At 36.4% G+C, this 11,685-nt stretch overlaps 1 protein-coding gene across 1 annotated transcript; it reads right to left on the bottom strand.

The window, feature by feature from the left end:
• Positions 1 to 2,874: 2,874 nt before the first annotated feature.
• LOC133171474 (protein FAM234B-like) lies at positions 2,875 to 10,940 on the bottom strand. The gene is made up of 13 exons (XM_061306255.1): positions 10,838 to 10,940; positions 10,063 to 10,413; positions 9,714 to 9,848; positions 9,413 to 9,604; positions 9,148 to 9,290; positions 7,364 to 7,538; positions 6,543 to 6,687; positions 6,149 to 6,313; positions 5,884 to 5,977; positions 5,577 to 5,771; positions 4,306 to 4,549; positions 3,505 to 3,660; positions 2,875 to 3,229 (listed from the first exon to the last, which is right to left on the bottom strand). Exons 1-13 carry the CDS (start codon positions 10,842 to 10,844, stop codon positions 2,931 to 2,933), a joined length of 2,301 nt encoding a protein of 766 aa, XP_061162239.1. The 5' UTR covers positions 10,845 to 10,940; the 3' UTR covers positions 2,875 to 2,930.
• Positions 10,941 to 11,685: the final 745 nt, after the last annotated feature.

Raw genomic sequence — 11,685 nt, 5'->3', positions numbered from 1 at the left:
AGTGTGAAATGGCAGAATTATATGAGGGGTGGAACCAAAACCGTCTTTGGGTTTTTTTCCCCTAGCTCTTGGACAAAATGAGTTTAATGATTATAATGAGCACTTCGCCTTCCATGAGGAAAAAAATGGCGAACTCTATGCCCCCCCCCTTTCCCAGGTCCAGGTACAAGCATCAGGACAGTTTCATATTGAAAACACATATGTATATTGCGCCTTTGAAAAGTCTTTCTTCCTGGATATCTAGCTGCAAAATGTTTTAATTATTACCCTTCTACCAACTTTGTGACATTTATGGAATCCATCAAATGGATCAAGGATTCAGACCCCGGCCTGAGCATTAGTTGGTTATGTATTTTTAAAAAATACACCTAAAATCTTCATTGCGTCAATAAACAGCTCCGCATCACATCCGCATTAAATATAACTCTGTTCCTTTGAAAGTTTTATATGTTCTGTATGAAAAGGCTAAAAAAATTCCATACTTGCCAATAGATTCTTCAACACCAGAATACATGTTGGATTCTGAGATTATGGTAATTGCAAATCATAGGTTTTTTAATTCGCCACGATTTATGGAAGACAGGAATTTTCAAAATAAATTTGTTATATTTAAAAAATCACTTGAATGGTCAATATAACAATATTTGGTGTATTTATTTTTTTAGATGTTTTAAAAACGGTTATGAAATCACAAGTTAATAATTAATAATCTTTTTTTTCTTTAATAATACGTAGAATTCGAGGAACATGTCGACAGTACTAAAGAAGTATGAGGAAGTTTAAAAGCAATCTCTTGACATAAGAAGATTTCCTTGAAAGGAGTTGGTATATGCAGCCATTGACTAAATGCGCCTCGGGCTCTAACGATCTTCTGCATGGTCGTTGACACAGCAAAAGTGCAGGATAGAACGATGGATTCTACCAAGAGTAGCATTGCAATTTATACGCCACAACTCTTGGGAGGCCGGAAGGAACAATCAGTAAACATTTTAAAAAATGTTTAGGAGTTCCACCAAGTTTTACATCCAAAGGATTGCACAGCAGGAGCGCAATGTTGCAGCTACCATTAACGTCAATAGTGGAAGAATTCAAAGAGGGCAAAACACGTCTCGTAATAGCATTGGAAGACTTTAAAGATGAGAAAGTAAGATTATCAGTAGTAGAAGTAAGAACGGGACAAAAGTCTTCAGCCTTTAAAGCAGTTTCAGAAGCAAAGAATAGACTAGAGAAAACGACTGTGGCAGCAAGAAAGCAGGGTTTTGGAATATCAAAAACCTGCTACTTGAAAAATGCTGAAACTTAAGTGAGGTGAAGCCTGCTTCAAGGAGAGATTAAAAGCAGAGAAGAAAAAAGAAGACAAGCAAAGACAATCGAGTTAAGGGGCCAAGGTACATGGTTAAGATGGGAATATGAGCAACAATTTCTTTTATAGTCAGAAGTGTGGGCGGTATCCATTGTACAATTCCTTCTAAGATCAGTTTATGATGTGTTACCAACACTTTCAAATCTGCACAGATGGAACCTGTCAGAAGCATCAGATTGTCCTTTGTGAGGAAACAGAGGAATACAACAACATATACTATCAAGATACAACATTACTCTTAAACAAGGACATGGCAACACAAACATGTCCTTTAGGGAGTTAATAAAGGTAATTAAGGAAAGACAGAGGAAGGAAGCAAGAAACTTGAGAAACAAGACAACCAACATTTATTAGTGAAGGGGGATAGAGTGACAAAGAAGAACAAAAGCTGTCAGGAATTTATTAAACAAAACTAAGAGATTGGCAGCTACCTGCGAATATACCGGTAGCAAGAAGCTGCAGCTCCTAAATATTGTACTCTCAAATCTTATTGACCCGACATGGTTCACTGGCCTGTTTGCAAGAAGCAAGAAGATAACAAGATAAAGTTGGTTCCTTCGACTTGGGATGAGAGATGTGGCTAAGCCAATGAAAGGAAGAGGGCAAATACGAATATGAAGAACTGATGGCGGAGTGCCGAGACAAAGGATGGCATACATGAAGCTTTGCTATCGAGGTTTGCTGCAGAGACTTCTCTGTACAGTCAATGTGAAGGTTGACCTCTGAATGAGGAGTAACTGGCCGATGCAGAAGAGTAACAAAGCTAGAAAATTGGCCAGGCGGCAGAGAAAACATTCTGCTGAATATGGATATGGATGGAAAGGGGCAGTAGAAGCTAGTAACCCACCACTCATGCGTAGTCACTGTGATTGATCACCACTGTGACCCCCCCCCCCCCCCCCAGGAGGTACAAAGTTAGGGGTTGAAACACACAATGAGGAATGGCTCCGGCTGTTTGCACTAGTTCAACCAGTATTATTGTAAGTACATGTAACTTCAGAAAATATACATTGAATGAAATTTGTCGATTACATGTATACTATAAATAATGTTCTTTCACAGAATCAATAAATAGGTACTAAGGCATTTGATCAAAGGAAATTTTCTCCATACCAAAATGATCAGAGCCAACTTCAGTATGTTTAAAGATATATATATTTATTCTCTAAAACTTATTTGACAACCCTATATATGTATATAATTTAATTGGTGAAATAGTGTCGCAGCTGCATTATCTATAGATGCTCTTACATGTACCATTTCGACATTTAGCTTTTGCCTTCTGAAATTACCACTAGAAAGATTGTCACTTGAAATCTGAGCATAACTGCACGAAATGTGTTTCTTAATAAGTATTTAATTAGTGTGTCAATTTTTATTTTCCATTGAGGTAGCATTTGTGTTCATCCAGTTAAAATTATTAAATAAAAAATATGAAGTACATGTATTTTCAAACATATATCTAAAACCAATCATTAAATAAATATAAGGACAGCTTTTAGGACATAGCCATTGATTGATCTAGATCTGAGATTGCCGAACGTGTATGATTTCAGTACTTTAGAACTTAGGCGATACTATCGCCATATTGACCCATGTAACCACTCCAGCGCTGCTTCTCCGCGGGGAGGAACTTTAGTGTGTGTATTTCATTCTCGTTGTCAGTGTGTTGCATTCTGGGATGGAGCGTAGCGTTGATTGGTACATATAACTGATTTTGTATGGCATCATCAAGATTGATTTTAAAAATATCTGTGTCAAACTTCATTTTGACGAAATTAGCATGTTCGTCACGGATGACGCCAACTGAAATCAGGTTAACGATGACGTCAAGTTTACCATCACCATCAACATCACCAAAGGCACCTAAAATTGACAACAAAACAAATTCTTCACTCCTTCCGCATAAATAAAAATATGAAAATAACGAACAGTAATAATGCTTCAAAGTTCATTGAAACAATTAATACAAACAGTGAGCAGAGCAAACACGGACCTCTAAAAAATCAAAAGTGGGATGAGATGAGGAGTAAGAATCCCATGTCGACCAGTCACACTCGCCGTGTGTTCTTTGTCATGATAATATATCTATCTTTTTATGTTAGGAATGGAGTAGTGAAATCAGAAAATATGGTTATTACCAGTTGTTCTTTCGTCTGGTTGTATCATCACACACAATTTCCCATCAGTTGATCTTTTACCACGTGTCCATGGTATCTCAAGTTCGGTAAGGTTATTTGTTACTCCATACTGTTTCTGCACGTTTTTCACCATTTTCCTGTCTTTACTGGTCAGTTCTGCAAAAGTTCCAAAGATGTTTAATTCAAGAGTAGAACATCATTTCCCTGCATTCGAGGTTGGATTTAGCATTAGATCCATTTACGTTATATGGTCCGTATCTTTGCAAGTATTTCAATCAAATAAATACTTCGCACTAAATTATTTTCCTCTTCTTATTGAAAACTATATGGAGATTATCGTATTTACAAAATTTTAGATCTCAAAGAAAACAATAAACCAAGTTACGTGTAATTAAATTCAGTTTGGCATTTCGACAATTTTATCTGTACAAAAGATAAAAACAAGGTGTGAGCAGGAGCAGAACTTTGAATATCAGTAAAATTAATTTTATAATTATCATGGTTTCATGCGACATAAGGCGTTTCTTTTTCGCTGTCAAATGTGCCCATTGGAGAATTTTCAATGATTATTATTCATGAAATTAATACATGTATTTATTACTATATATTGCTTTACATGCTATAATACATGATATCTGGATTAACTTGATAACATTTTTTTCTTCAGAAATTCATCATTCAAAAAGATTCACAAACCATATTTTAGCTTATTTCATATCCTTTAAAATATGCAAAATGACAAGAACAGTAAAACTTCAAATAATTCTAAATGATTCGCTAAATACTTAATAAGTTACTTACTGTAGTATAACTTTTTGGAACCTCTTTCCCATAGCTTTACCGGTTTCTTCAATACCGTTCTGTCAAGAGCGAATAACTCTGCTAGGAACACTGTTTGGTCGCTCTCACATTCTATGTAGTCGTCTGCCCTCCGATGGCGTACGTGATCCTCAGAAAGAAAGATTCCATCGTCTTCAAAGTCAGCATCTTTCACATGTTGATCCACAAAAACCATCTTGCCGTCCAAGGATCGTTTGTTGTTTATCTGCGATGGATATAGAGTTCAGACATCATTTACCATGGTCTATGGTAGTTTATACACTTATATTTACATTTCCAATGTCTTTGTCCGAGATAAAATTTCAAATAGTAAAAATACTTTATTTCTATATAAATCTACTGGTTCAGCGATAGGCGTGGTGAAAAAAAATCACGTGCGGGGCGGGACAAATAGAGATAGAAGCTGGGCTTGTAGCACGTGAATTTGCAGAATGAGCATGTAAATATAAGGAATAACTGTCAGGGTTTTTGGTTTGATGACGATGGTCAATCGATTGGCTTGCGTGATAATTTTATGCATAAACGCCTTCGGCGTTTATGCACATTATCACGCAAGCCAATCGATTGATCACATCATGAAACCAAAAAATTAGACAGTTATTCCTTAATTACATGTCCCTATATAATAATAGTTTTCGTTTGTAAGTTGCATGTACCTGCTTGCGACCTGTTCTAGGGAAACCTTTTCTTTGTGCTTCGATTATGAGTACATGTAAGTATTACTTAAATTCTCAATTCAAACTAAATTTTAATGAAAAGCACTTTAATGTGTAAATGTTCTTGAAAATATTTTTCCATATGTTGAGCAAAAACATGCAGTGTAGCCATCTTTGTGATTCTCCATGCTCTTCCCATATATTATACGTACATGTTATACGGGTTCAATATCAAATCTCAGAAACTTTTTTTAAGATTAGATTTTCCCGATAATTACCTAGGTCTAATCTATAGCCAATTCTCATTATACTTATTCGGTTATTTCATTGGGGGAAAATACTTATTTATAAAATAAAATGAATTGCATTGATCCGTTCGAGAGTTAGAACCGATCAAAATTGGTCGTGAGCCAGTACGTTTTTTTCAGTAGAATCAGAAAGTTCTGAGCACAAACTTTCTCTTACTACTTCTAATCACACCATGCAATTCTCAGGGTACAATTAATTTCCTTCCATCGGGAGACATCAAATCTTTCAACACTAATACTAGAAGTATATACATGTACTTGTACTAACCACTCTTTGTATTCCGGTAGCCCCATGTATTGCGCCTTGAGGTCTTGGATCCTTTCCTTTTCTTCCCTGTACACGGAATAAAAACATATCACGGTTCCTTGCAGTTGTCTTGACCGTCAGATCGGAAGTGACGTCATACCGGCCAGATGTTGTGTTCCACAGAATGGCACCATCCTTACCATCGATGACAATTGTCTACAATGAAAAGAAAATATTATAAAGTTAATATATATACTGATAATTACTAATTCTGTTTTATGCACAAAGATAGCATTTGCTTCCATCATGATGAAATAGTGAATATTACTTCGGTAAAATTGTAGTAAGGCCAAGCTCCACCGCTCCAGTGAACCATGAAATCCAGAACGTCGTCGTCATTAAAGTAACCTGGTGCTGGGTTGCTGGAATGTTAAGGACTCTGATCGACGAGATTTAACAATGTTGACATATATATCTATTCACAGAACTTGGAACTTATTGCCTCTACTTTAAATGTTGTTTCAACTCCTTCAGATCCTCAATATTTTTGTGATTCATATACGGTATAATGCTGATGGGACTATTTTCCTTACCTGTAGGATTCCCGATTTTCAAATTTAACCTTCCATTTGATTGCCAGCGTCTCACCACAGTATAAGATCATGGTTCCGTCAAAAGCCGACATTACAATATCTTTGACGCCATCTTTGTTGACGTCGGTCAATACAGGAGGAACCATTACTCCTTTTGTGTCACTCCTGTCAAATTGGTCCGAAGAACATAGCAAACATAAATTGATGCAACAAATGACTCAAAATAATCATCTTTTTTACAAATATATCGATGTTATTTAATAGGATAAATCACATTCATAGTTATCTTATTCATGTATTATAAGCATCGTTTATTAAAAATTGACTTAACACATGTATCAGTATTATTTATTACAAATTGATCTGAATATCGCCTTATGTATTACAAATTGACCTGTAGAGTTCTATAGCTCCACTTTCCATAGGGTTCTTGAATCCAAACTTTTCATATTTGCCGCGGACGTTGGGAACTAGATGATCCTTGTCATATCCATGGACATGTCTGTAAAAATCGGGTAGGGATATGGCCATAAAGAGACCTGGAAAAAAAAAGATTTTTACATTTTATGAAAGGAAAACGGGTAAAACAAAAATGATCAAAAAGATTAAGGAATTCAAAGAAAAGCGCATATATATGCGTCGTATCTAAGAAATATAATGTTTTTAACGAAACCCACAGCGCATCCATTATTAGTCCCCTACCGGTGAAACCGGAGGGGACTATAGGTTTCCTCTGAGTCTGTCCGTCCGTCTGTCTGTCTGTCCGTCTGTCTGTCTGTCCCTCTGTCTGTCTGTCAGTCTGTCCCACTTGGTTTTCCGCACTTTTTTCCTAAACGCTTGCAGATATTGAGCTGGTTTTTGGTATGTGAGTGTATCTTGATGAGTTACAGATCAAGTTTGCATTTCGTTCCGCTTCATTGATTTTTGACGGAATTACGGCCTTTTCAATTTTTAAGGGTTTTCCGCAATTTTTTTTCTAAACGCTTGTAGATACTGATTTTTGGTATGTGGCTTTACCTTGATTAGTTATAGATCAAGTTTGCATTTCGTCCCGCTTTATTTATTTTTGACGGAATTATGGCATTTTCAATTCTTAACGGGAACCAGATTACACTTGCCGGTAGGGGACTAGTATTGCTCATGCAATACTCTCAGAATGCTTGTTATTTTTGATTTTACAATCAATTCATACTTCAGTTGATTTTGTCAAAATACCTCCAACCGTTTCTCCACCACTTCCAAATAAAATGTACTGGGATCCGTCCCTGCGCTCATGTATTACTGGAGAGATGTAGATTTCCTTGGATTCAGGCATTTTTAGAGGCCTTCCTATTGGTTCACCAGTGGCTCCAGACATAAGCATCAACCAACCAGGATTTCTGTTGTGATTCTTTATAGGAAATATTATGCTTGATATATACATGGAAAAAATGTGTGGATGTGGCTTTGATTACAGACATAAACAAGAGGCCCAGGGGTCACATTGCTCACCTGAGCACTGTGGCTAGGAAACAAGAAAAAAAATCAGTTTAGTATTGAAAAGCTTAAATGCATAAGTGGTCCCAACCTACCCTGAAAAGGGAATGGGGGGGGGATGATTTGAACAAAATTAAATCTACACTTACTAATGATGCTTACATAATTTTTTGACTACTGTGGCATTTTACTCTACAAGTTTGAACTTTCATTGTGGCCCACTCTACTCCTGGAGGTCATGATTTGAACAAACTTGAATCTACACTATCTGAGGATGCTTCCATATAAATATGACAAACAGTGGCTTTGCTGTTCTTGAGAATATTTTTAAAGATTTTTCCTATATATTCCTATGTAAAACTTTGATCGTTCATTGTGGCCCCACCCTAGCCCCGGGGGTCATGATTTGAACAAACTAGAATCTACACCACCTGAGGATGCTTCCACATAAATATAACCAATCATAGCTTTGCCTTTCTTGAGAACATTTTTGAAGATTTTTCCTATATACACCTATGTTAAACTTTGATCGTCCATTGTGGCCCCACCCTACCCCTGGGGGTCATGATTTAAACAAGCTGAATCTACACCACCTGAGGATGCTTCCACATACATATGACCAATCATAGCTTTGCTGTTCTTGAGAAGAAGATTTTTGAAGATTTTTCCTATATATTCCTGTGTAAAACTTTGATCGTCCATTGTGGCCCAACCCAAGCCCCGGGGTCATGATTTGAACAAACTTGAACCCACACCACCTGATGATGCTTCCACATAAATATTACCAATCATTGCTCTGCTGTTCTTGAGAAAAAGATTTTTGAAGATTTTTCCTATATATACACCTATGTTATACTTTGATCGTCCATTGTGGCCCTACCCTGCCCCTGGGGGTCATGATTTGAACAAACTTGAATCTACACCACCTGAGGATGCGTCCATATAAATATGACCAATCATAGCTTTGCTGTTCTTGAGAAGAAGATTTTTGGAAATTTTTCCTATATATTCCTGTGTAAAACTTTGATCGTCCATTGTGGCCCCACCCTACCCCCGGGGGTCATGATTTGAACAAACTTGAATCTACACTACCTGACAATAATTCCACATTCTTTCCTGGCCCATTGGTTCTTAAGGAGAAGATTTTTCAATAATGCCATTAATTTTTTGCTATTTCGTAATTATCTCCCTTTGGAGGAGGGCGAAGCCCTTCATTTGAAAAAAACTTGAATTCCCTTTACCCAAGGATACTTTGTGCCAAGTTTGGTTGAAATTGGCCCAGTAGTTCTGGAGAAGAAGATGAAAATGTGAAAAGTTTACGACAACGCCAACGACGACGACAGACATCGGACAAATTTCGATCAGAAAAGCTCACTTGAGCCTTCGGCTCAGGTGAGCTAAAAACGAAAAAGATTGAAATAAATTGTTTAATAATTTTATAAAAATTGAAGAATACTAGTATTCATTTATGAATGCTACTGAATTGTCCAAAGATTTGTCACTTAACAAACTGATATATCTACCTCTGCTGGAAGAACGGGATCGCCACCGTGAGCGATGACGACTTCCCCGACTCCATCGTAGTCCAAATCTTGGACCGTGGCTGGACTGTAGATATTCCAACCATCATGTATCTTCGATTTATCCGTTGTCCACAGTATCTTACCTTAATTCAGACAATACAGAATCATTAAAGGTGACCACAATTGAAACATCTAATTAAATGTAAAAAGAGAATTAGATTTGATTTTTTGGGTTTTGATTTAATATTCAAATTCGGTTAGATACCATTCTTTGGATCGATTGCTACGAGGGTACCGAGACGTCCAGATGCTAGGCAATCATAGGTGCCATCTTTGTTGACGTCAATACCATGGCAATTTATTGCGAAGACTTCAGAATACACGTCTACCTTCCACAACAATTTTCCATCATATCCCCTTAAGGCAATAACTCCACCAGCACAGGGGACCTTAAGACCTTTAAATTTTCATTTAGAATTATGAAAATACAGATGTAAAAGCATTTGTGAATTCTTGGTTGGAATAAAAACAGTCCAAGAAGTAAAACGTCACAAGTAGACACGGACCTATACTTTCACAGAATTCCTCCATACTTGGTTCGGTTATCATGGTACTGATATCTTTGCCTATAGCTAATCCAGTTATAATGTCCAATAAACCATCTCCATCCACATCAACCAATCGGATACATGACTCAGAGCCTGTTTAACGAATTCACATTTTGTAGATTGACAACATATGCTATGGAATATTTTTTTGCCATAGGACTATCTTGGTAATTATATTTTAATTCTTGAGTGAGGATTATTGCATCCAAGTACATGAATATGATATAAAATTTTGTGATGTTTTGAGTATTACATGTAATGCAGTAAAAATGATAAATCTGAATGGGTTAAATCATGACAGACAAACCATGGTCCGCTATTTTTGTTCTCCACGGTGACGTATGTCTAGCCACTCTTTTATGTGACTCGTCATTGGGTCTTTTAAAGGTCATGGGTGTGAAGAATCCGGCAGCATACCCAGCACCAAACACCAAGAGTATCACAGCAAAAATCAAGGCAGCGTTTGTTGCTGTGCAACATTTGTTCTTGCCTGAGTCTCTATGAGACCTAGAAAAGTTATATCCTGTTCCATTTGTCTTCGATGGAAGTAATGAACTTTTGTCATGGATTTGTACTTCCGGTTGTGACATGACTGGCATGTCCTCATCTTCATCTTCACTTCCGCTTCCCAAGGGAAGCAGATTTTTGTAATCTTTTCCTGTTTAATAATGTATGTCATTATTTTTTTTCAATTGAACTTCAGAGCAAATTTGTTATAAAAAACTTTGTTTTACTTTCTTCGATCAACTGACATTTATTACCACAGTTCTTTTTCAAATTACTGTACTTGTTTAATGTTTGTTTGTTTTAAAACAGCTTATATATGACACGTTTTGTCAAGTATATTTATTTTCATCACAAAAGTTTTTGTTCATGCAATTAAGAATATTTCTCTCTTGACATTGATTTACTGTGATATTATAAAATTAAACAAAAAAGTGAATTTTGATCTTCTGCAAAATCACACTCACCCTATACCAAAAAGCTTTACGTTGAAACAAAATTTCATTGAAAAGTATTATATATCTCATAATGTTAATTTTTTTCACAAAACAAATGAATATGAAGCAGCAAATAAATACCTGGCATTGTGTTTATTCACCGTTCTACTTTCTGGAACGGTCGTCTTGATAAGTCATGGTAAATGCATTCTACAAACCGAACCTATTTTGTAATGGAAGATAAGGGCTATCAAATTGATTACATGTATTAGTACTAATTGTAGGTAGACGTGGTAATTCCTGTACAATATCTCGTCATATCTAATCTATATTCCCCAGAATGTTCGTAGATAATATTGTTATTTTCCAGAATACATTCTATGTTTACACGATAATAATCTCTAATTCTGAGGCTTAGATGTTTTTTTTTTGTATTAAAATTTTGTTGGACATTAGAAACCAGTCGCAGTAGCTTAATTATAGTGCATTGCAGGGCGCTTCCGTGATCGGGAGGTCTGGGTTCGATTTTTGTTCCAAATGTTCGCTAAACGCAAAAGTCATGGGTCTTTCGGAAAAGCGCAGGTACTGCGTCACGATACAGTGTAGGTGTTGGCACGCTATAGAATAATATTTAACCCTCACTGCCCCATGAGCCTGAGTGCCGAGCAAGGGTCTACATTTGAAACCTTTCACCGATATTGGATGACGTCTCATAAGTGAACAGTTCTTGCAAGTGACGTAAAACAATAATCAATTGGTCAGTCGTGTATTAGAAAGATGTCACGACAAAGACATGGAAAACTCGGTACAAGCATATTTTAATGTCCTGGGTGTATTTTTTAATACTTTTTTCTTCAGGAATCGCTAAAACATTATTACCAAAATTTATGACATTTTCTATTCTTCTCAATTGAAATAATCTCTGCTCCAATTTGTTGTACAGACAGTGTCATTTTTTTTTAGAAAACAGGCAAAGAACTGCGAACGAT

The sequence above is a fragment of the Saccostrea echinata genome, unplaced genomic scaffold (assembly GCF_033153115.1).
Source record: "Saccostrea echinata isolate AGI-Se365-2 ecotype Australia unplaced genomic scaffold, CSIRO_AGI_Sech_v1 ptg000001l, whole genome shotgun sequence".
Lineage (NCBI taxonomy): Eukaryota > Metazoa > Mollusca > Bivalvia > Ostreida > Ostreidae > Saccostrea > Saccostrea echinata.
This window is presented reverse-complemented; position numbering and strand designations above follow the sequence as displayed.

Coding starts and splice junctions, on each gene's coding strand:
- LOC133171474 (XM_061306255.1), bottom strand. Junction 9,291..9,412: donor AGCAATCGATCCAAAGAATG/GTATCTAACCGA, acceptor GTCTGAATTAAG/GTAAGATACTGTGGACAACG. Junction 3,661..4,305: donor TTCCAAAAAGTTATACTACA/GTAAGTAACTTA, acceptor GAACTTTTGCAG/AACTGACCAGTAAAGACAGG.